Source organism: Phacochoerus africanus, chromosome 15, assembly GCF_016906955.1.
Source record: "Phacochoerus africanus isolate WHEZ1 chromosome 15, ROS_Pafr_v1, whole genome shotgun sequence".
Taxonomy (NCBI): Eukaryota; Metazoa; Chordata; class Mammalia; order Artiodactyla; family Suidae; genus Phacochoerus; species Phacochoerus africanus.
Window position 1 is genome coordinate 17019242 of NC_062558.1, and position 24818 is coordinate 17044059.

Sequence of the window (24818 nt, forward strand, 5' to 3'; positions counted from 1 at the left end):
TCAGATGTATATGTGTTCTGCTCCAAATAGTCTATTTCTAGAACTAAAACTATGTCCTGCCACTCAAAGTGAAGGTTTGCGAGTATTGTTTGTGAAACACACCAGCATCAGAATAGAAATTGCCAGCGAAGGGGTCATTGCCAAAAATGATTCAATTTGCACAAACAGGCTTATTTGTATAAATAAGCCACTCCTTATTAGGGTTACGATAAGCAGCTTTCTCTGATAGGAGGAAAGGAAATGAGAGAACCTCCTTTATTTCAAATTGTCCTTATACCAAATTATCTTACTTTCAAGTAAGATAACTCAGGGTCTGAGTTTTTACTGTATATTTCATCAAGGTTAAATACAATCAGCATATTAAAAGAGGTGATTGGATCTTGAAGGGGAAAAAGGGTGAAAATATCCACCTGCATTTGAGATACTAACCTGCTGTGTAATATTTTATTACATATATGCCAAAATATTTTATGGTATAACTACTTTTCTGAGACGTTTCTTCGCGGGCCCTCGATTATGAAGCCATATCATTTCCATTTTGTAGAGGACAAAACTGAGTGGTGATAAAAATATTTTCACCACCCCTTCTTAACTCCTGAACAAAATCAAACAGATGGGGTATAGAGTGTGAGCTTTGGAGGCCTAGCCTTAGGGTTCTGAGTTGCACTGACCAGTCTCCCATCACTGTGTCCTGTAGCAGTGAAAATTCATACAAAGTAATAGGGAAAACTGATCAGTATTTCCTATGAAGAAAAGCAAATGTTCTCTCTCCAAACCAGTGACACCAGAAATTCCATGCTAGAGCACCCATTTCATGCAAAAATTCATGTAATAATCTCAGAAGGCTTGAATGCTCTGGTCAGCTTTCTGAATGACCGTCTTGTATTTCCTACTAATCTGCGCACTTTGCATGCTCTCCCTGCTCTCAACATTTCTTAACCGTGAATGTAGTTAGTCTTGCAGGACAGACTCAGTGGGTGGCTACTTCTGAGAATGAGCCACTTGTGGTTTGATGAGATTGTGATATAAACGATAGTTGTCAAAAGCCAGGAGTTATCCTTTCTCTGGGAGAGAGTCAGGCTTCTCCCTGAAGACCGCAGAACAGAACAGAACGATGCAGAACAAAACAAAAGAGACCTTAGATGTAAAGTCAGATTACTCTGGTTCTGGTCTAATGAGTCTTGGTCCACATACAACCTAAACAGCCAGTCCAGGCAAGTTTTAAGTAGAAGTCCAGCAGGTCCACCTTGGGGACAGGTGGCCTTGGGAGTTGGAGGGCTGGGGTTACCTCAAGCCAGTGGGCTTGGGGTGAAGCCATGTATTAATCTTCTCTGTAACTTGAGCACCTTTGGTATAGTTTGTGGTGTATAATGAATTCATCAGTTAGGGCTGCCCTAACAATGTACGCACACTGGGTGGCTTAAAGAACAGGGGTTTACTTCTCACAGTTCTGGGGGCTGGACATCCAGGATCAAGGTGTCAGCACGGCTGGTTTCCTCTGAGGCCTCCCTCCTTGCCTTGAAGAGGGTAGCCTTGTCACTGCCTTCATGTGCCTTTTTCTCTGGTGCCTGGTATATTTTCTTTTGAGGACACCAGTCTTAGGGGATTTAGGGCTCCACCCTTGTGACCTCACTTAACCCGAACTGCCTCCTTGAAGACCCTATATGCAAATACAGTTATAGTGTTGAAAGGTTGGGGCTTCGACTTATGGATTTGGGGCGGGGGACACAATTCAGTTTATAACATATGGTACTTACTCTAGAATTGCCTTTTATTTTATTTTATTTTATTTTTTGTCTTTTGCTTTTAAGGGCTGCACCCTCAGCATATGGAGGTTCCCAAGCTAGGGGTTGAATTGGGAGCTATAGCTGCTGCCCTACATCACAGCCACAGCAACGTAGAATTGCCTTTTAAATAAAGAAAAGGGTTATCTATTGTTCTAGCTGGTTTCTCTGCTGGAGAATGAGAGGGGTCATGGTGATAGCTATTTATTATTCTTGCAATTGATCTTAGGGTTTTACAAAGAGGCTTCAGTAAATTAACACTGAACTTTTTATCAAAGGGACTTAATTGCTAGACCTGTTTGTTGCATGCATTTAATATCTACTTTCTGTTACTACACAATTACTACACATTCAATGCCCACTTCTTTTTACTACACCCGTTATGTCTGCTTTCTGTTACTACACACATAATTACTATACATTCCTTAATTACTATGCATTTAATGTCCACTTCCTGTTACTACACACACAACAGGTCTGTTTAGGAGATGCCAGAATCTCAAAGCTGCTTACTTGGTCTTGTCTCTCAATTCCTTCCCCAAATCCTGACTCATCTCCTCCTTGCTGGAATTAGGTCACAGGCAAAACTCCAGCAATGCCTTTTTTTTTTTTTTTTAATTTTCTTTAAGCCACAGGTGGCTCTCCAGCTGAATGCGATACATGCCTGGTTTATATTTTGTGCCTGGTCTTACTCTTTTCATTCAAGGCTATCAGTATCATTTGATGTAAGTGATTTTAAACTTTCTTTGGAATCTGACAAAAACTATGGTCTCTCCAGAAAAATGTGCATATACACAAGTATTCTTGCTTTTTATGTCTGATGGCCTATAAAGACTGATTCATGTGTTAATTACATGCCTCCATCCCCCAACCCAATACATAGACAGAGAAATTTAAGATTTGCTCTTTGGAATGCATGATCTGAAAATTTCCCTGTACCCATGAGCAACTGCTAGACAAGAAAATGGCTTTAGTTTTTGCTTTTTAAAAAATAGCACACATGCACACACAAAAGAGTTCCTGTCGTGGTTCAGTGGTTAACAAATCCGACTAGGAACCATGAGGTTGTGGGTTCGATCCCTGGCCTTGCTCAGTGGGTTCAGGATCCACCATTGCCATGAGCTGTGGTGTAGGTCGAAGATGTGGTGCAGATCCCATGTTGCTATGGCTCTGGCATAGGCCAGCGGCTACAGCTCCTATTAGACCCCAGCCTGGGTACCTCCTTATGCCGCAGGTGCAGTCCTAAAAAGACAAAAGACAAAAAAAAATAGCAGAGAGCTGTCTCATGAAAAAAACGCCTTGAATCTCTGTCTCTGGCCTGACTTAGGTAATGTGTCATCTCTTCCATGCATTTATAATGCAAATCAGCTCAGTGTTTCCTTAGCAGTAAATAATAATAGTCAAATTTCAGTGAGAGGTTGCTGTGTTAGTGGCACAGCATGGATTATTATTATCTCCTGGGTGCTTCCCATGGACTATTTCATTTAATCAACTCTATGAGGTAGGTACTATTGTATTGCTGTTTTGCAACAAGGAAACCAAGGTGTATTAGTTTCCTGTAGCTGCTGTAACAAATGACCCAAAGCTGGTGGCTTAAAACAATTGCAATGTATTCTCTCACAGTTTTGGAGGCCAGAAGTCCAAAATCAAGGTGTTGGCTGGGCTGTGCTCCTTCCAAAGGCTCCAGGGGAAATTTCATTCCCTGCTTCTTCAGCCTCTGGTGGAGGCCAACATTCCTGGCTTGCTGGCTTGCTCATCTTGTCTCTGTCTCTGTCTTCACATGGCATTTCCTCTGTGTCTCTTCTAAGGACATTTGTCATTGGGTTGAGGGTCCCTAGATAGTTCAGGACAGTCTCATTCTGAGACCCTTAATTCCATCTGCAAAGACCCATTCTTCAAATAAAGTCACAGGGTGTAGGATTAGGATGTAGACCTACCTTTTTGTCCATGATCCCTCTGCCTGTTACACAAGGCATAGAAAGGTTATAGTAGTTAGTGGTGGACTGGGGTTTCTAGCTCTTATGTTAGGGCCTAGAGAAGCTGTGAACGCCCCACTCTGGCTAGTGGTGGACTTCAGCCTTTCCTCTTGGCTTACTTTTAGCCCACGGGACCCTTGTAACTGGGTGCTGACTAGCAACTTGCTGAGAGGTTAGGACCCAGTTTGGTAGCAGTCTCAGTTCTAAGGGGACTTGTACAACAAAGAAACAAAGAGGCCGTGGCCAGGATGAGAGAGCCAGATATAGAGGTGCTAGCCTCTCTTGTCCCTCCTTCCATACCTGGGTGAGCTGCTCCCTGTAGAAGGTGCTATGGGGACAGAAGAGAGGGGGCTTGTGGGGTGCTGGGAAGCCTGCCGGGCTGTAGCTGAGAACTGCCCAGGCAGAAGGCAAAGCTCCTGTGAAGAGATTTGGCTAATATATTATGCATATTGAAAGAAATGAAAGAAAACATAGATGGAAAGATATCCTATGTTCACAGATGGGAAGAAAATATCATTATGAATATTAGCTAAAGTAATCTACAGATTTAATGCACTCCCTATCAAAATCTCAATGATTTTTCTTTTTTGCAAAAACAACAAAGATTAATCCTTAAATTCATATAAAAATCTCAAGTAGACCTTGAATAGCTAATATAATCCTGAAAAAGAACAAAGTCAAAGGATCCACACATCTTGATTTCAAACCTCAACTATAACACTAGAGCAGTCAAAACAGCTGATACTGGCATGAAGATGGACATAGAGAATAGAATAGAAAACCCAGAAAGAAATTCTCCCATATATGGTCAAATGATTTCCCACAAAGGTAAAACCATCTTGTCAACAAATGGTTTGGGGAAAACTGGATATCTACTTACAAAAAATGAAGTTAGAGCCTTACCTTACACCGTGTACGAAAAACAAAAAACCCTCAAAGTAGATCAAAGACCTAAATGTAAGAGTTAAAAATAGACACTTAGAAGAAAATAAAGTATATACTTAGAAAAAATGCACTCTTAGAAGAAATCATAGGATTTTCAAAAAGCATCATGGCATTGGATTTGGCAATGAGTCTGAATATGACACCAAAAACTGTTGGCAACAAAAGAAAAAAATAAATTAGATCTCATCAAAATTAAGCTTTTGTTCATCAAAGGGTACCAGTAACAGATGTAAAGGTACATAATGGGAGAAAATGACATATCTCATTGGGGTTAATATCCAGAATATATATTTTTAAAAACTCCTAAAACTTAGCAACAAAAATGCAACCAATCCAATTAAAAGATGGGACAGAGTTGAATAAAAATTCTTTTGAAGAAGATAATATAGATGGCCTATAAGCATAGATAATGATCCTCACCATCATTAATCACTGCAGAAATGCAAATAAAAACCACAGTGAGCTACCCCTTCATATGCATTAGAATTATTATTTAAAACAAGAAAAGAAGGCTTGGTGAGGATGTGGAAAAATTGGAACCCTTGTGCATCGTTGGTGGAGATATAAAATGATATAAAAAAGCCAGCCCTCAAAGGACAAACATTGCATGTTCTACTTGTCGGAGTTACCTAAACTGTCAATAAAAAATTAAAAAAAACAGTGCTTTTTGACGGTGCCAGGGGAAGTTGCTTTTACTTTCTGTAAATCCATGAAAGAGAAGAAGCTAAATTAAGGGGTCTGGAGGTAAGAGCAGGTTACCTAAGGCAGGATGAAATCCCTTTGCTTTGGGATGGATATTGGAAGAGACTTGTGCTTAATAGGACCTCTGAATGGATCCAATTTTCTTAGCGCCTTCAGAACTTAGTATATCTCGCACCGACCATCTCACCCCCATTTACACATAAAGGAATAAGTTACAAAGAAATAAAGCACTATGTGCTCTTCCCTGACAGTGCACAGTTGTTCTGGAAATTCTCCCAAAGGACTGGGATTACTTCTGGGTGCAGGGAGGAAATTAAAACCAGCTGCAGTTAGTTGGAAATGAGACAAGTTTTTATACTTATTTCCCCCTCTCTAAACTTGCTTTACCTGAAACTTAACTCCCTCCCAATCCACACTATCTTCAGAAGCTAACCAACATTCTTTCCTTTCTTTCTTTCCTTCTTTCTTTCTTTTTTTTTTTTTTTTTGCTTTTTATGGCCGCACTCGTGGCATATGGAAGTCCGCAGGCTAGGGGTCAAATTGGAGCTGTTGCTGCTGGTCAACACCACAGCCACAGCAACGTGCGATCCGACCTATACCACCGCTTGCAGCAACACTGGATCCTTAACCCACTAAGTGAGGCCAGGGATCGAACCCGAATCTTCATGGATCCTGGTCAAGTTCATTAACCGGTGCTGAGCCACGAAGGGAACTCCTCCCCAAGATTATTTTCTTAATGTCCAGCTCAAGGCATCACAAGCTAGCCTTCCAGCTGCACTGCCTGTGTTTTGTAACTACACTGGGCAGCACAAAGGGTTTCTAAACCAGAGAAAACACTAATAACCTGGAAGAGGTGAAGTCTGCTTTTAAATTCACAAGCAATTTTATAATCCCTTTGGAGAAAGATAAAGAGAACAAAGGAGTTCTTGATGGAGAAGGGTGGACTTGGGGTTTGGGATTGGCACATGTACACTCTGAGGCATAGGGAATGATTGGCCAACAGGGACCTGCTGTATAGCGCAGAGAACGCTACCTGGTATTCTGTGATGGTCTATGTGGGAACAGAACTGAAAAAGAATGGATGTGTGTATATAACTGAATCACTTTGTACATTAGAAATGATCACAAGCTTGTAAATCAACTATACCTCAAAAAAAACTTTAAAAACTGAGGAGTTCCTGTTGTGGCTCAGCAGGTTAAGAACCTGACATGGTATTTGTGAGGATGCGGGTTTGATCCCTGGCCTCACTCAGTGGGTTAAGGATACAGCAAGCTGCAGTGTAGATTGCAGATATGGCTCAGATCCGGTGTTGCCATCGCTGTGGTGTAGACCACAGCTGTAGCTCCGATTTGACCCCTGACCTGATAACTTCCATATGCTGCAGGTGTGGCTGTAAAAAGAAAAAGAGTACTTGAAAAAGGGCAGATTTGTGCATTTTTCTGCTCAGTGTAACCCAGGTATAAACTTGAAATGAACTTGAGCTGTACCCCCACCCCACACCACCATCTGCTCATTCAGAGTGTCATGATTGAGTCCGACACTATCAAAAGAAATTTCTTTTTCCATATGCAGTCTCCTTGTTTTACTTAGTTTGCATCTTCTATCCAAAACATTTTTTGAAAAATTGAGTCTTTTAGGGGAGACAAAACCAATTTTCTTCAGGAGAAAATATTCACTCATTTCACTTTGGCATGGAAGAGAATTTAAATGCAATTTCTGTCTTAGATGTGGGAGGTAGATATTTTATTCTCATGTGGATTACCATCTTTGTGTTATTCTACATTCACTTGACTTTGACGTGGTCAGGCTGTTATCACAACAGCGACAACAGCCCCGTTTAGTTAGCTGTGGACTTGGATGTGCAGGTACTGCTGCTCCTGCCTCTGCCTGTGCAGACTGGCCACTTGTGTCAGCTACTTGCCGTGTGCCAGACCTTGAAGTAAGAGCTTTCTGTGTGACATGACAGTGACTCCTTAACAAACTCTGCAACGTGGGGACTGTTATTCTCATCTCACTAGTGAGGAAATGGAGAGAGATTAAAGTAATTGCCTCCTTCTAACACACCGAGTAAATGTTGGAGCTGGAATTTGAGCAAATAGAGGTGTCTGGGAATTGGGCAGAACTGAGGGTGTGGGTTAGAACATGATGGAAGATAGTATGAAAAAAAATTACATATATGTATGACTGGGTCACTTTGCTGTTCAACAGAAATTGAAGGAACGTTGTAAATCACCTATACCTTAATAAAAAATAAAAACTGAGGGTATGTTCTGAACCATGGGAAGCTGAGATGGTGATCATTTCCTAGCTTGTATTTGTCACAACTTTGCATGTGGAGCTTTACCAATGGTAGAGCGAGCACAGTGAACACATTCATTTATTCACAGGGTGTAGAATAAATGAATGAGGAAGGCTGAGGGATATTTAGCAGTTTGCCAATGACCACGTTTTAATTGAGAGGTTGCTGCTCTGAGGCACTGTGTGGACTCACTTGTAAGGACTTCTATCAGGTAGCCTCTGAAGTGAAGGGAATGTGTTGCGGATTTGTTTTTTCAGGGTGCACAGGTTGGTCCCTGGGTACACTGAAGGACCACAGTCCTGTCATGGCCTTTTGTGTCCGTGGCAACGTGGTCTCACCAGAAGTTGCTCTCAATAGTGGGTAGGGTTTCAAGAATTCTAAGATTTAGTCACAGCATCCTGCAAGTGAGTAAGGTGTTCAGAATGAATACTCAACACACATAGTGAGCCCTCCTTATGGCTCGATGTCCCTTCAACCACACGAGAGCAAAACCATCTCCTATGCCCATAGTTCAGCCTCTGTGATGACGACAGTGCTCAGCCCATTAATGCTGCAGAAAGACACAAGAGGAATAAAAATGAACATTTTTAGTTCAGAGGACAGCCCCTGGAGGGGACAGGATGGCCAGAAAAATGCCACAGTGACCCACTCAATGGAGCAGCACAAAAGAGAAAGAATGTGTCAGTAAGAAGGGGTCCTCAGACGTGGACAGAGCAGGTGACTGCGAGGCGGATGTTGGCAGTGCCACTCACATGCTGCCCAGGGCCCACCACCCACCTTGAACATTTCTGTCTCCATGGCAGGGCCACCCTGGGGATGGAGCTGAAGGTGGAAGCTTATAGCCAACAGACTCCAGTGTTATTCTTTCTGGCAAAACCAACCCGTTAGTATCCTTGATACGTTAAGTAGTCTCTTGGCTTCATTCCGATTGAAGGTTCATCCAACAACTTTCTGATTCCTCTTTTGTCTGTCTACAAGGAGAGAAAGTGCTGATGACATGGGTGATGACATTTTTCTCTTCCCCTTGACCACAGTGATTTATCATAGAAAATCAACAGAGATTTCCAGTGAACCTCTCACCATTCCAAATGATGCATACATAGCATCCTGAGGCCAGACATGCTGCTTTTATTTACACGTGGCTCTCTGAGCTTGGTGACAGTTGTCATTTTTATTGACCATTAATAGTGGATGTCTTGGTATGGCTCTCAGCACCTGTGCATTTCAGCTGGAGAGAGTCAGTCTCTTGGGCTCTGAACATTGTGAGACCAAGAAAAGAAAGTTTCTGGATCTTCAAAGAGGAGGGTCAGTTTCATCCTTCTAGCCTTTGGCTTAGGCTGGTACACCTCACACCTCTGCCCGTGGACCAGGTGCACACATATCTGGGAAGTTGGCAATTTTGAAGTGCAACATCTTTTTACTTAAAAAAAATGTTCTGTGTTGTGCATTCTATTCTCTAACATGCCCATTCCATATCAACATTATTTTTCTTTTTTTTTTTCCTACAGCAGCACCTGTGTGGCATATGGAAGTTCCCAGGCTAGGGGGTCAAATTGGAGCTGCAGCTGCAATACCAGCAATACCAGATCTGAGCCGTACCTGCAACCTCACTGCAGCTTGCAGCAACGCTGGATCCTTAACCCACTGATTGAGCCCAGGGCTCAAACCCAGATCCTCACAGAGACAATGTTGGGTTCTTAACCCCCTGAGCCACAATGGGAACTCCTCAATGTTATTTTTCTTTACAGTGTTATTTTCCTTCTAACCTTTACATAAACTTGATGATGTGGGAAGACATGCAGTGCTTTCCTGGGGCTCCAGGTGCTACTGGTGCAGGCTGAGTACCCCTGGGTTTGCCTCTGTGTGTTTGAGAAGCCTTGCCTCACTCCCTGCTTAACATCTGTGGTTAATTGACTTCTCTGTGTTAGGACTTTTTAGTTGTACAATCTTTGTCTACTTTTCTTCCTCTAAATAGGATTATTTTGACCCAGATTGTTCCATAGTGATTCTGGTTGTGGAAACTAGCATCTCCTGTGAACATGGTGATTTTTTCCCCCCATTCTTTCATACCAGGGTGGTCTCTATTGCTATCTAGTTAGACAGCAAATAGTGGAACTATATATTTCATGTACATCTGGCAGTCAAAACCAAATACAGCTAGTGTTTTGAAAATATGAACTATTCTATAAATCTTCCTAATCACAATAGGACTTCTAAAGTTAATTTTATCTTGCTGATGAGAAAGAAGAAAGTTCTCTAGACAACTAATGACCAGTGTTCCAGTCTTTAGAAATGAAAGAGAGAGAAAAGAGAGAGATTCTGGCAGACAAAAAGTGCCATCTGCTCATCTTGTCTTGTGTTATTCCATATAAGCTCTCAAACAGAGCTAATAACTATCCTAAATACAAAATCTGAGTAAAATATATTATTGAGACATTATGCCATTCAAACATGATAGGATATGGTGATGGTTCCAATATAAAGATTTTGGCTTTAGGGTACAAGCTAAATAAAATGCTGATATCAGCTGTGCTACAATGTCACCCAAATGTATGCTGTTTCCTTATTATTATGTCCCCACATACCTTCAAATGCAAAGCATTAAAAAAAAAAACTCACTATGAAAATTCTATGTACCAATTGCCGAGCTTTATAGATCCGTAGGGCTTTGCCAGACTTGTTCATTGCTTCATGTCTCAATCTTGTCTGTTTATTGCTGGATAATTTTAAAGCAAATCCCATACCTCAGCCATTTCACCCATAAATGGTTTAGCTGTCTTATCCAGGAAAGGGCAGGGGGAGGGAAGGAGGGAGGGAGGGAGAGGGGGGAGAGAGGGAGGGAGGGGGAGAGAGAGAGAAAGAGATACCCTCCCACATATCCACAAATTAACAATAATTAGTGTCATCAGATACCTAGCATGTATTCAAATTCCCCTGATTGTCTAAATATGCCTCTTTTCAGTCAGCTTATTTTATTTAGGAGCCGACAGATTTCCTTTTCATTGTGCATGGTTGTCGAGCTCCCCAGAACCCTGGTAACATCTCATAATCTCAAAGAGTTCCTCTTCTGTCCTTGCATGGGCTTCATGAAGAAATTAAGTTCTTAAAGACTAGATTTGGGTTGAGATGTCTTTTAACTTTTTCTTCTACTCCCTGAATTTCCTGTGCACTGACATTACATTTAAAAGCTGATTAAATACAGATGTGGTGGTGGTGGTGGTGTTACTGCCGCTGCTGTTTTTAAAAGATGATTTTGGACTTGGTTCTGGGTTTTCTAGCTTGTCCAAAGGGCTTCACGTTGTGTCCTACCAGCCTGTCTGTGTGACTCACATTTAATGAGGCTAAAACTGACCAGTGGGCTCAGGCGACAGTAGCTTGTTCATTGGATGATTTTCCCTCCCTGTTTTGTCTGCTGGTCTTACCTTCCAATGATGACCATTGCCTGAATCAGTTATGAGATGAGGGGTTGCAAATGTTGGTGTTTCCAATTCTATCTTTCTGTTTCAATTTGCTACCTGAGAATCTGTGTGAAAAAAAGCAAAAACCAAAAACTCTTCACTACCAGGGCTCTTTGCATCTCCCAAAATACATATAGCATAATAGTGAGAAAAATGCTTCCCCTTTTCCCTTTAAAAGTTCTCTTTTTCAGGGTAATGATTTGGTGTCCTAGCAACTGCCAGTGGTGTCCAGTGGCTTCTATTTTGTTTTCTCTCACCTTTCTCTCTGCATTTTATGAATGTACATCCTTCTGTATATTTAGTATATATATTTAAAATTTTTTTTTATTTGTCTTTTCTAGGGCTGTACCTGTGGCACATGGAGGTTCCCAAGCTAGGGGTCTGATTGGAGCTGTAGCCACCAGCCTACACCACAGCCACAGTAACACCAGACCCGAGCTGCATCTGTGACCTACACTGCAGCTCACAGCAACGCTGGATCCTTAACCCACTGAGTGAGGCCAGGGATTGAACCCGCAACCTCATGGTTTCTAGTCGGATTTGTTAACCACTGAGCCACAACGGGAACTCCTGTATTTAGTATATTTTAAGTTAATTGCGTCATTTTGGGGATGTTGATGGAAGCAGGAACTCAGCTGAACTCATCCCTTTGATGAGACTCACATCGTCTGTTGACAGCTTCTTTTCCCCCCTCGATTTCTGGAGCAAAAGAATATTCCAGCTCATTTTTCTACATTTCCTGCCTGCAACTGGTATCAGCCATTTCTTCCAGGATCCTCGGTTCCATTGAGTGGAAAATCCTATTTAGAGACCCCATTGAGGGTGAAATGTGCTAATGAGATTGGACTGGAGTTGTTTCTAGCACTCTTCAGTGGCTTGAGCTAGAAAATTTGTGTTTTAATTAATTAAAATTTTTCTCTTTATAGCCGTATCCTCAGCATATGTAAGTTCCCAGGCCAGGGGTCAAATTGGAGCTGCAGCTGCCAGCCTACGCCACAGCCACAGTGATGCCAGATCTGAGCCTCGTCTGCAACCCACCACAGCTCACGGCAACATTGGATACCAGTCGGATTCGTTAACCACTGAGCCATGACGGGAACTCCCCTATTATGTTTTAGACTGAGAGAGGTATGTTAAGCTGCCCTATTTTTGTGTGTTTCTGTTTTTTTCTCCTTGCATTTCCATCAGTTTCTACCTTAGCAAAGTTATTTCTCTATAGGTTGCTGTCTTTGGAATTATAATGTCTTTTTGGCTTCTTTTAACTTTTTGGCTTCTATTTTTTGTCCTGCATGCTACCATGTTTCATATTAAAACCTGAACCTCTGCTTTCTTATTACTTGAGTTTGCCTCATGTGTCTATGTTTATTGTTTATTTTTATTTTTTAATTTTTTGTCCTTTTAGAGCCTCACCTGTGGCATATGGAGGTTCCCCGGCTAGGGGTTGAATTGGAGCTGCAACTGCCGGCCTGCACCACAGCTACATATGCTTATTGTTTAATTCTTAATCTTTCTGTATCTTTTTGACTAAGGTATGTCTCATACACGAGCATTAGATTTGCTTTATTAGTCAATCTGAATTTTTTTCTTTTAACAGATTTCTTTGTATGTTTGATCTCAGCTCTGACATACTGATTATCAATTATTTATTGTATCTGGTGAGTCTTTCCATATGTGATTAATTTTTTTTCTCTTTGCAGTCTTTGGTATTTCAGGTCGTTTGGTTTGTGTTTCTTCTACTGATTACCTTTATACTAACATTGAATATAACATCAGAATTTTCCTTTTTTATTACTTTTTATTTTTTGCCTTTTTAGGGCCGTACCCACAGCATATGGAAGTTCCCAGGCTAGGGGTCAAATCGGAACTGCAGCGGCCAGCCTGCAGGAACTCGGAATCTGAACCACATCTGTGACCTACATCACAGCTCAAGGCAATGTTGGATCCTTAACCCACTGAGCAAGGCCGGGGATCGAACCCTCAGGATCGAACCCTCATCTGCATGGATACTAGTTGGATTTGTTACCACTGAGCCATGATGGGAAGTCCCTGGAAGTTTCCTTTTTTAAATGTAATGCCTAATTTTACTCTTTTCTAAGCAGGACTGGTTGGTTAGAATCTTTTCCCTTTTCTTCTTTCAGTGTGTAAACACAGGTGATAGTCTTTTAATCCTAGTTTATACCTGTGGGGCAAACCAGGGAACTTATTCTGCTTTCGACTTACTTTCCTATTTGCTAGTTGTGTTATTTCTACACTGTCAGAGCTATAACATTTGCATATTCTTTTATTCCTACAGCCAGTCTCTGCCAGACCTTAGGTCAAGCCAATCTAAACATCTCTTGGTTTTCTGATGTTCATTCTCTAGTATGTTTCTCAGAAAGACTCTCGGGAAAATTAAACCCTGAATTCTTGAATGTTTATAGCTATTTTTTAATGACTTTCATTCTTGAAGCATAGTTTGGTTGGATACAAAATCTTTCTTTGGCTTATATTTTATTTTCTGAAGTATCTTTACACTGTTCCTCCATTGTTTTCTGGTGCCAAACATGCATCAAAGTCTGACCTAGGTTTGTTTTTGCTTGAATGCACAAACTCCTTATCCTTCATTTTAAAAAATGTAACTGTTTCACTAGAAATGTTTCAATGTTGATGATTCTCTGTTGAATTTCTCAGCCACGGCCTCTTTAATATGTATATTCAAATTTTTTATTTTGTGAAAGTTTCCTTGAATATAGTTTTATGTATTTGTTGTCTTTCATTTTGAGGAGAAATATTCTTTTTTGGAAATCGACGTTAAATCTGCATTAAATCTCTGTTCCAAATCTTTGACAGGATCTGTCTCTTCTTATTTCTGCTTTATTAATTTCATTCTTCCCCCTTCCAGGTTTGGTTTCTCCTCCTGGACTTCCCATGGTCTCTCTCTCCCCCTTTTTTTTTTTTCTATTTGATGAATGTTGTTGCTGTTTTGAAATTTTTTTTGAATTTTTAATTAGAGTATTGTTCTGGCACATATATAATTAGCACAATGTTATGCCAGTTTTTGCTGTACACCCCATGGCCCCTGTTTGCTTGTTTCTTCTAACTCAGCCTTTGTTTCTGAAATCCTTTTTCCTTCTTCTCTTTTCTTTTTCTTCCCGAGTTTTCAGCTCCCTTTCATATCCTCGTGTTTCACAGCATTCCAGCTGTCTCCTTTCTGACTCATAAGGATCCTTCAAACTTTGTTTTAAAGATTCTTTTAGCTCATTTGGAAATCTTATGCTACCACTCTCTCCTCTTGGTGGCCACATTTGTGAGATGTTTTCATTATCTGTTGGAGCTTTATTTGGTCATTTTTATCTTTCTCCTTGTTGCGTCTCCGTGTGGGGTTTTATCATAATCTGGTTTTATTTCTGTATACACATTAAATAGTTCTCCTGGAAAATTCCTCTGTAGGGCTCTCTTCTGCATTGTTACTGTGACGGATTGAAAAATAAGGCCTCTTTGTATTTATGATGACATCTGTGTCTCTCATGGGTGAGCTTGATTCACAGGAGCTTCCTGCATCTGTGTCTTATCAGGAGCCTGAGGGTCTTTCCTTCCTGAGCAGTGAGGCTACCTCTCCAAGTGCATCCTGAGGTGCTGCTCAGACCCCTCCTTCTGGTGTGAGAGGTTTGTCTCTCTGGGATCTGCAGCATTTTGTTTTGGATCCAACCATCAGGGTTTTTTCTTTTATCAGCAAGGTGAGGAGGCAGGAGGAGTCTTCGTCTTTCCCAAAGGGAGCGTTTTCAGAGCATTTCTGAGGTGTTGCTTCAGCACAGCGTGAATTCCCAGGTCCCTTACTGGTTTCCTGAGGTTTCTTTCCTCAGTGTGGAGCCTGCCAGGGAGTCCTTGAGTTGCATGGGTCATTTTTAGTTTTCAACTCTATTAAAGGATTGGCTCCTTTGGGGGTGAATATTTGCTAATTTCTGAGTTGCAGCTTGTAGAACTGACTCACCCTTCTTTTCCTTTCCTACCAACCCCTGATTTCTGATCTCTGCTGATCCCACACTAAGGCCTGCTGTTGCCTGGTGCATAGGTTATACTAACCTGGATTCTGGGGTTCCTGGGAGCGCCTTGTCACCAATTTTATGTCAGGGGACATCCATGTTATGTTTTTTCTTTTGCTATCCTGTATGTTTTTTCTGGTATTTATGATTGAATGAAACCATGCTGATGCCATGTTTTTAGCATCAAAAATCCCATATTTTTAAAAACAAGAATAATATAGGAAATTTAACTTTTTATTTCTGATGTCACACCATATGGTTTTTCTTTATTTGCAGTATTTGAATGTTAGGATCTGGAACAAAACTATTTGCTGCCAACTGGTATGTAACTCTGGCAGAAAAAGGGGGGGGGGCAAGGAGCTTGGATATATGTAGCTGATTCTGCATGATTTGGGTCCAGAATAAGACTAAGAAAACTGATCTGTCCTTCCTGTTTCAGGGGTTGGTTAAGCTCCTCCTGGGATTATTTTATTATGTTAGTTCATTTCTCTTTATAAAGGGCCACTTTATCCAAAAACTGAGCAATTCACAGATGTCACAATAGACAATAGAGGCTCAACTGAAAGGGCCTTGCATGTCAGTGTAGAAGGGAAAGAAATCAGAGCTTGTTTGTTGTTGCTGGGACAGAGAGAGTTTTTTGGAAACCTAAAGGTGGTCAAAGTCAATTCCTGAATAAATATATATATATATATATTTTTGTTGTTGTTGTTGTTGTTGTTGTTGTTATGGGGCTGTACCTGGGGTGTATAGAGGTACCCAGGCTAGGGGTCTAATCGGAGTTGTAGCCACCGGCCTACACCAGAGCCACAGCAACGCCAACTCTGAGTTGCGTCTGCGACCTACACCACAGCTCATGGCAATGCCGGATCCTTAACCCTCTGAATGAGGCCAGGGATCAAACCTGCATCCTCATGAATACTAGTCAGATTCATTTCTGCTGAGACACGGCAGGAATTCCAATTTCTGCATTTAAAAAAAAAAATTAGAAAGAAGTCTAATCAAGTGGATCAAAACCCATAAAAAGATAGTTGTGAGTGAACAAAATGTGGAGAAAGAATGTGGGCTCCCAGGGAGACCAGGAGCACGGACTCTCCCGCCTCTCAGCCCAAGACAGAGAGACAGGTATTTTCGGGATGCTCACAGAATCTGAGACTGACTGATGACCTTTAACTTGTGAGTGGAAGGGACGACTTACATCTAAGCAGTGTGGCTCCTGAGTTTCCCAGAGTTTGGAGCAGGGCCAGCTAAGACCTACTGCTAACAGACTGCTCAGTGTGTAGCAAGGACATTCAGGGGAGTATTTGCTCTTGTTCTTAACTTGACTGCCTGCAAATGATTAAGCCAATTCCAGGCCGGATGATGCATCTGGGCATCCGTCTGCATCTTTTAGGATGACTCCCAGTGTCCTCTCAGTATTATTCCAGGACCCCAGGAACCTTTCTCATTTTTTGGCTGCGTATGTGCTTTTTTTTTGGCTGTACCTATAGCGTGTGTAAGTTCCTGGGCCATGGATCTAACCACATTAGGGACAACACCAGATCCTTAAAAGCTAGGCCACCAGGGAGCTCCTGCTGTGTTTATGCTTGTCCTCCACCAACCTGTGGATGGTTACTGGACTCTTTTAAGAGAAATTGAGGGCAGTTACCCCTGTAGGGACCACTCGGAGTTCTCACAGAAGCCAGCTGGGCACTTTGTTAAAGAATGGGGAGTGGGGGTGGGGCTGTTCTTATGCCTGTGTTTGGAAAATTTTTCCAACTATGCCAAGTCTCAAATTCTATGAATTTTGTATCATTTTTTGAGATTATAAGGGTACCAATTATTGAAAATTAAACACTAAAATGAATTCACAACTAGGCTACATACACTTAAAATTTCATTTACTTCTATCACATGAGCCCCCAAAGGTAGATATTTATGTGTATAAACATATGTCTATATGAATACATATAGTTTAAAAAAGAACAAAATAAACAGGAAGAAAAGACAGGGTTTTGTTTGGCACATTTCTATAAGAGAAAAAAAAATCTTTTAGCTCTGAAACATCTCTGATTCCATTAGCAGAATGTTACTGTAGAGACATTAAGATGTCCAATTTGCCCAGCTGGGAATATGAAACTAAGATCATGTCCATCATAAAACACTGAGTCTGTCTTCAACTGTCTCAACTGTTGAGAACTCAGAAAACACACAGGAAAAGCTTAAAGGATAATGCAGTTCTTTATGTGGTCTTACATTTTTCCCCCGCCTGGTTGTGGAGCTCCAGAGAGATGAATTAGCACAGTGTGCCGGCATTGTCTCTGCCTGAGAAAATAAATGACAGCTCGAGTCTCATAAACTCAGGAAATGACAGATCATCTCTGTGGCTGCTTAATTTAAAGACCTGGCTTAGACAGATGGCAGCCGAATGGCAGGGACGGTCCCGGCAGAGTTGCCAGGGGAGGAGGAAGACCGGCACTGCAGATCTGCCAGTTGTCAGTGGAGATTGTGGGGGAGGTAGGAGGGCTGGCCTCGCTCTCCCCAGAGAAGCCAGAGCCTGGGGTCCACTTTGGTTACATGGCAGCCGCCAACACAGAATTTGTTTGAAAGAGACAGCACTGCACCATCAGATGGCCTTTCAGATGAGGCACCTTCTAGTGTCTAACTTCCTTTCCTGGAAGCGGCTACAGAGAAATCTGAAATGTCTCGTGTGCAGTGAGAACACCAGGAGAAAGACAGTGCGTTAGGAGCAGTTGAGAGTGGTGGAAGTGAGAAGACGAGCTGGAATTATTCAGGGGGCCTGTCTTAGTGAAAGGTGCTGCAATTCAGGGCGACGTGAGTCCTGAGTGAGGAATTTAAATAGTAGCAGTAAGAGTTCGGCACCGAGATGAATTCTGAAAACAGATTTTTTAAAAAAGTTTTGCACAGTGGCGAGGTGACGAACGGATGCCAAGATTGGCACATTGAGGACAGTGAGCAGACACCTTCGTTGGAAAAGACACGTTTGTCTATTTTACATCTTTTATTCCCTCTTACATGTGATCTATGGGATTCTGCAGAAATCATCTTTTTGGACTAGAAAGGAGGAATATAAATGGCTGTAGCAAATTTATGAATTCTAAGGAGAGGAAGGAGGCAAAAAATGAAGGGAAACTTTCTTTTATGTAGCATCTTGACACAAAAAGAGACACTTCCTATGTGCACGGTTTTAGAACGTTTTTCTACTTTAAACCTGTTCTTAGCCTCTCCAGCCCAGCACTGAGGAATAGCACCAGGGGATGCTTGACTTAATACAGGGCTCAAAGCCCCATTTCTTCTCTGGGGGCCCAGGGCCTCCCCACTCCACCCCCTACTCTGGGGACCAGAAGATAGTAGGACTTCCCTGTCAGTGGTGACTTTAATCTCTTCTTGCCTTTGAAGTAGGAGGCTGGTGGGGAGAGTTTGGAAATTGCTGGCACAGAGGACTTTTACCTTTGGAGGTTTTCCTTAGGATGTTGGGGAATAGTTCATATCTTCTTGGACTGTGATATGGAATGTGAACCTGGTGACCACAGGAATCACTCGCCTGAGCTTCATTACTCACACCCTGCCATGCTCTCCAAAGAGGCAGGTTCTGAATGGCCAGGCAGAGGGTGGTGTGGACACCCTCCCTGAGGGGCAGGGGCGGGGGGGAGCCAGGGCTCAGCCTGCCTGTGGGGGCCTCAGGGAAGAGCTGTGAGTGCAGAGGGGCAAGAGGCAGCCAGGACCCTTCATTCTTCAGCAATCATTCACTCACCAAGCATTAAATGAGCACCTACTGCATTGCTGAACCCTGATTCTAGCTATTGAAGGGTAGTAGTAACTCAGCAAATCAGCAGACTCCCTCTGCCCCAGGACTGGCTCTCTAGATAGACAAGAAATGCCATAAGCAAGTAGATGACATAGATTGTTGTCTGATGGGGAGAGAGGGGGAGAGGGGGCTGGGGGTGCACGGTGACTGGCACACCCAGGTGCCTTGTTGCACAGGACAGAGGCAGTGACCAGGGAAGGCCTTCCTGAGAAGGTTGTGTGCTTGAGAAAAAGCACCCGAAGGGAATGAGGGAAGAGCTCTGGGGTTTCTGGGCCTGAAGAGTCTAAGCAGGAGACAAGGCCCTGGGGTTGGGTGGGGTGGGGGCACTGGTGACTGGTCTGTTGAGGGGCAGTGCTGGGGCTTGTGTGCCCAGAGGAGAGAAAGCCCAGGGCAAACAGCAAGAGGTGCAGTTGGGGGGTGGGGGGACACCACAGGGGCAGGTGTTGAGGGCACAGGTGAGGCCTGATACCCAAGAGGGCCGGTAGACTTTGAAAAGTTCTGAGTGAGGCAGCGACCTAATCACCTGTTTGAAGTGGCCAGTGTTGAGAACAGGCTGGAGGAGGGAGGGCAGAAGCAGAGAGACGGCTGAGGAGACACATGCACCAGTCCTCAGAGACGGCTGAGGAGACCGACCCGCAGAATCTGTCAGGGAAGCGAGGAGCCGTTTATAGGCTGTTTATGGTCTGTAACTGTATCTTTAAAAGCCGGTTCTGACGGCCCGGTTGGAGCCAAATGTTGCCTCAGCACTTCACTGTTTACCCAGAATCAGGCTGGCACAGGGAGGCAGGTAGAAACCGTTCCAAGTACAAGTGCATGAAACAGCCAGTCACCCAGCTTCCTGGCATAGCTCTCACATAGAGGGTTCTCTGGTTTGTGGTTCCTTCCTACCACTGCTTTAACAAAAATACCACCATCTGTGTTTCCCTTTTCGCTTATTATTATTATTTTTTATCTTTTGTCTTTTTAGGGCAGCACCCACAGCATAATGAGGTTCCCAGGCTAGGGGTCGAATTGGAGCTACAGCTGCCAGCCACAGCCACAGCCACGGCAACTCAGGATCTGAGCCCCATCTGCGACCTACACCACAGCTCACAGCAACACCGGATCCTTAACCCACTGATTGAACCTGTGTCCTCATGGATATTCGTTAGGTTCGTTACACTGAGCCATGATGGGAACTTCTGTTTGTTAACTTTCTGTACTTTCTTTTTTTTTTTCTATAAAGCTGCTGCTTTTTTTTTTTCCACTTTAAGTGGACAGTTTATTGGTGTTAAGACTTTCTGTACTTTCTTTGCAAGTTTCCTGTCCTTTTAAAATTATTCCAAAGGAAAAAAACGACAACAACAACAACAACAACAAAAAACCCATAAAGAAAAGCCATCCTCAGAGGGAAAAGAAAAACATGAGTGAAAACTTTGAATTTTTTTCAGAGATAAGATGGTCCACAGGTATATTCTGCACATTTAATTTGTATCCACCACTAAGAAGTAGGTTGTTATTAGAAAATGGTCTCTCCTTTCTATCACTTCATTTAGATGAAGCTGCATTTCAAATACTTCATTTGCTTCTTGCATTGACTATCCAAGCATCACTTTTATTCTCAGGGATCTACTCAGCTTGGGAAGCAGATATTTTTCCATATGGTTTACCAGCCCAAACGCTGTCACTTATTGATTTCATTCTGCCTTTCTCCCATGCGCCCCATCTTCACAAATGCTGTGTGCCTCCCCTTCACTGAACAAATGCAACTGAATGTAACTGGCCCTTGAACTAGTTGTCATTTTCTTCTTTCCCTAAACCTAAATATGTCCTTTCTTTGTTTGCTGTTCTGAGGCTGTGGGGAAAGAAAGTTGCTATTATATTTTTAAAAAATCTGATCTTCTCGGTGTCTGATTGTTTAGACCAAGAAAAATGAACTCAAGTGTCTCCAGGGCCCAGACAAACCATGTAAAGATATGAGGCAGTCAAGAGTAATAGAGGATAACACTGGCATGGCCTGGCTGTAAGACAGTTCTCTTCCCCACTCCCACCCCTGCCCCTGCAAGATGGTTCTTATTTTGATTATTCCCAGGAGGCGTGTCTTTTCTAATATCTCTGGGACATTTGGAGTCTGTTTCTAAGCAGGATGTTTTATAAATGCAGGTTATGGTTTAGTCAGGTAAAATGCGACCAGTTGAAGTTTCGATAGCAACTAGGTTGGAATAAAAGATTGTTTCCTCATAGACCGGAGAAACAATTGATGAGATTTAACTCATGTGTGATGCTGGGAAGTCTTGAAGTTTTTGTAGTCAGTAAGGCAGGACTGTTTTTATGTTCTTATAGAAAGATGGCAGACATAACCTTAACCAAAAGACTCAAGGAAGAAACTTACCTGTTTATTGGGTAACAAATCCCTGTGTCTTACAAGGCCTTGGACTAAGACAGTTCTCTCTGGGATCTACTTTAAATTTCTGCTGCTGTAAATTCAGCCCCTGGTAGACAGCAGAAATGAATACTAGCAGAGTAATATTACTGATATCCCAGGGGTGCGTTAATGAAATATTTAGGAAGCAAGGCATTAGACCAAATTACTCACTGACTCAAGCATCCAGGATCAGTACTAGCCCATACCCCCAAAACATTAGTAGACTGAGCGTGTGGTTCTGGCCTCCGCTCTGTCCTTCATGCCAGAGGTATCCCAGGTCAAGTAGAGAACATCTCTTTGGACCTCTCAGCAAACTCATCCACAGCACAGGTCACCCACTGAAGGTGTTTTCTGTAGAGGGTGCTGGACCACTCACCAAGATCGCTGCCCCTGTGCACCCTCGCCCACCACGCCCAGGGAACAACTTGCTTTCAGAGCTCTGCCAAGCCACAGATGATAACCAAGCAAACGCATGTTCTCTCCATGCTGCAAAGCTAAGGACGACGATGGGAATTCTCCTCCACAACGTGAGCCCCCAGGACTGGGGCGGCGTTTAGCATCCGCCCCGCCTCCAGCTACGAGTGGATTAAAACTGCAGAAAAAATCCACTCTAGGCCTCACTCCAGCATACTCTTTCCTAAGGGGAAAGGCCATGGCAATAGGAGGGGCTGAAAGTGAACCTGGCACAAAGGTCCTTTACATGTCCAAAGGCAGCTACTTTAAATATGGGAATTGGGGCTTTTCAGCTCGTTCCACTTTAGATCACTAACTAAAATTAAAAAGAAGCACTCAGAGGTGGAAAGCTTAGTGTTGACTTAAGAAACCGATGTGTCCCCGCTCATGCCACAGCTCTGGGAATTACAGGAAAAGCACTTCTTGCGTGATTACCTGTGGCAACCCCCCCCCCCCTCCGCCCCCACCCCGTTAGCAAAGCAGCCCCGACCCTCAGCACCAGGTCCTCCTGCAGGAATAGCGACACCACCAGGCTTGGGGGCTGGGGAGGAACTGTATCTTGGTTATCAGGACACACTTATGTACTCCGGGCACTACAGCTAGTCTCATTCTCTGCAAAGCTCTTATGGCAATTCCACCAATCTATAAATATTTTCCAGGTGCATTTAAGAAAATCTATTTTGGGGATGAATGGTGGCCAAGGATTCTAGGGGTGAGCTGAATGTGTACGTGCAGCAGTTCCTAGAACGGCCGGACGTAGGCTTATTGGAGCTGATGTAAGCTGACTTGACTTGGCAGCAGAGGAAGGGAGCAGATGGTTTCAGCAGCCCCCGCCTCCCGCCACCCGCTGGGGGGCTAGAGAGCTGGCTGCCCCAGGTAAGGGCTTCTCACCTCCCCCCAGGCGGCGGGTGGGGGCTCCACCGGAGGGTAGTACTTGGGCACATCCCAGGCCACAGCCGCCATGAACCACTTGAAGTCCTTGCACTTGAGTTGTTTGCGCAGCTCCTTCTGGGCGGAGAGGTCTCCCGTGGAGAGGTGCCTATACTCTGGGCGCCGCTGGTAAATGTACTCAGCAAACTCGTCCATCCAGGTCTCCGCCACCCGCTTCAGGTTCTGTGCAGCAGAAAAGAGTGGCAGTTACTGGCCTGTGCACGCAGAGGGGGATTTTCACTGGCCTGGAAATGGAAAAGCGGGAAGAAATGAGACAACCTCAGGCAGTTCTGGTGGCAAGTTTTCAAAACTGCCAGGAGATGATCAACCCCAGGCCTTTTACACAGGTCTGCTTCTGGCAGGGGTTCAACTACCCATTAGGATCGCTAATTTATAGGAGCCAGAAAAACCCAGTTTACAATCCTGCCAGCTTTCTCATCCCTCCTGTTACTTTGCACTTATAAATTCTTTGCTTTTTCACGGAGAACTACAGGAGTTGGACCTGGCATCAAATGACAATAATGACATTGCTCCCAGGCATCAAATTGCTTAAACCATGTCAAGGAACAGTTAGGGATCTTGGAAAGAATGAGGACAAATAAGCTGATTTTTTGCTCCCACTTAGAGAGAGCCCAGTGTTAGTAAATTCAGGACATTGTGTTGCGCCACTGCACAGTGAAGTGGGGCCAAAGAAGCATCAGGCGGCCAGTCTTCAATGCAGATGGTTCCACGGGAGGGAGCCGGGTGCATGGTAGAGAGAGGCACCCCCTTGGGGGCAGGTGTGTGAGGGCTCAGGGTAGAAGCCCAGCTCTTTCCCCAGTTTTGAGATTGAGCAAGTAACTGACACACTCTGGGCCGCTCATGAGGAAGGTACATGTGGTCGTATGTGCCTCCATCATGGGACTGGTGACAGGATTAAGTATAGTAGTACCTGTAAGGGACCTAGGATAGTACAGTAGTTACTATGGCTATTCTAACTAGTAGAAGAATAATAGTGCAACACTGGAAATCAGAGCACCCAGGTGTTGGGTGTGGCTAGGGGCTAACTGACCTGTTGCAGGGTCTTTGAGAAGGGCTGCTATAAGCTACCCTGAGTCCCTTCGCTCATGGTGCTGAGAACACTGGGGAGGACCCTGCCTTGTCTGGAACATCAGTGCCGATGGCCCAGCTTTATTGGTGGGTGCCCCATCGGCGCTGGTTCTTGGTTGCTTTTGTGTTCAAACGTCTTGCTTTCAGTGCCCAGTTGGTGTGAACCCTTGGACCCTTTCTAGCGTCTCATTTGCACTTAGAAAATAAAACAAGCAGAATGGCCAGGAAGACCCAGACCTAAATGACTGAAGTAAAAACTAGGGATATTTAGGAAAATTATTTTATTTTAAAAATTGCAGGAGTTTCTGTCATGGTGCAGTGGAAATGAATCCGACTAGGAACCATGAAGTTGCGGGTTCGAGCCCTAGCTTCACTCAGTGGGTTAAGGATCTGGCATTATCGTGAACTGTGGTGTAGGTTGCACAGTTCAGATCCTGCAGTGGCTGTGGCATAGGCCAGCAGCTGCAGCTTCATTTTGCTCCCTAGCCTGGGAAACTCCATATGCCTAAAAAAAAAAAAAAAAAAAAAGAAAAGAAAACAGATAAAAATTTCAACAGAATCTTAACTAGAGCCTGAGACTGTTAGGCTGTTAGGGTTAGCCCTAACCCTAACCCTAAGCCTAGAGGTCTGCTGGATCTGAGGACAGAGTCTCTGGATATCCTGTTCACAGTGGAACTGTACCTTCTCTTATTTTCTCACCATCCCACCTTCAGTATCCCTGAGGCACCCCCCTCCACCCACCCCCAGGTCTGGGCACATCACCTGCCCCCATTTATTCTCCTGGACTCCTTGGTTAGCATGAGATGACTAATCAAGATGCAGAAAAGACCCAGTGCCATAAAGACTACCCCTGCTCTCTTGGTTGCCTCTGTCCTTCCTTTCTAAGATTCCTGGTAGGGGAAGCATAAGACTTGTTCTCTGAGGGGTTTTTATTTGCCATCACCACGCTG

The 24818-nt window shown here is 43.4% G+C and overlaps 1 protein-coding gene across 1 annotated transcript in view; it reads right to left on the bottom strand.

The window, feature by feature from the left end:
• Positions 1-24818, bottom strand: part of GALNTL6 (polypeptide N-acetylgalactosaminyltransferase like 6) — a 1218638-nt gene that overhangs the window by 41364 nt on the left and 1152456 nt on the right. Inside the window, exon 9 of the mRNA XM_047761406.1 lies at positions 22741-22962. Coding sequence (XP_047617362.1) covers positions 22741-22962 — 222 coding nt within the window. The remainder of the gene's footprint in view (positions 1-22740; positions 22963-24818) is intronic.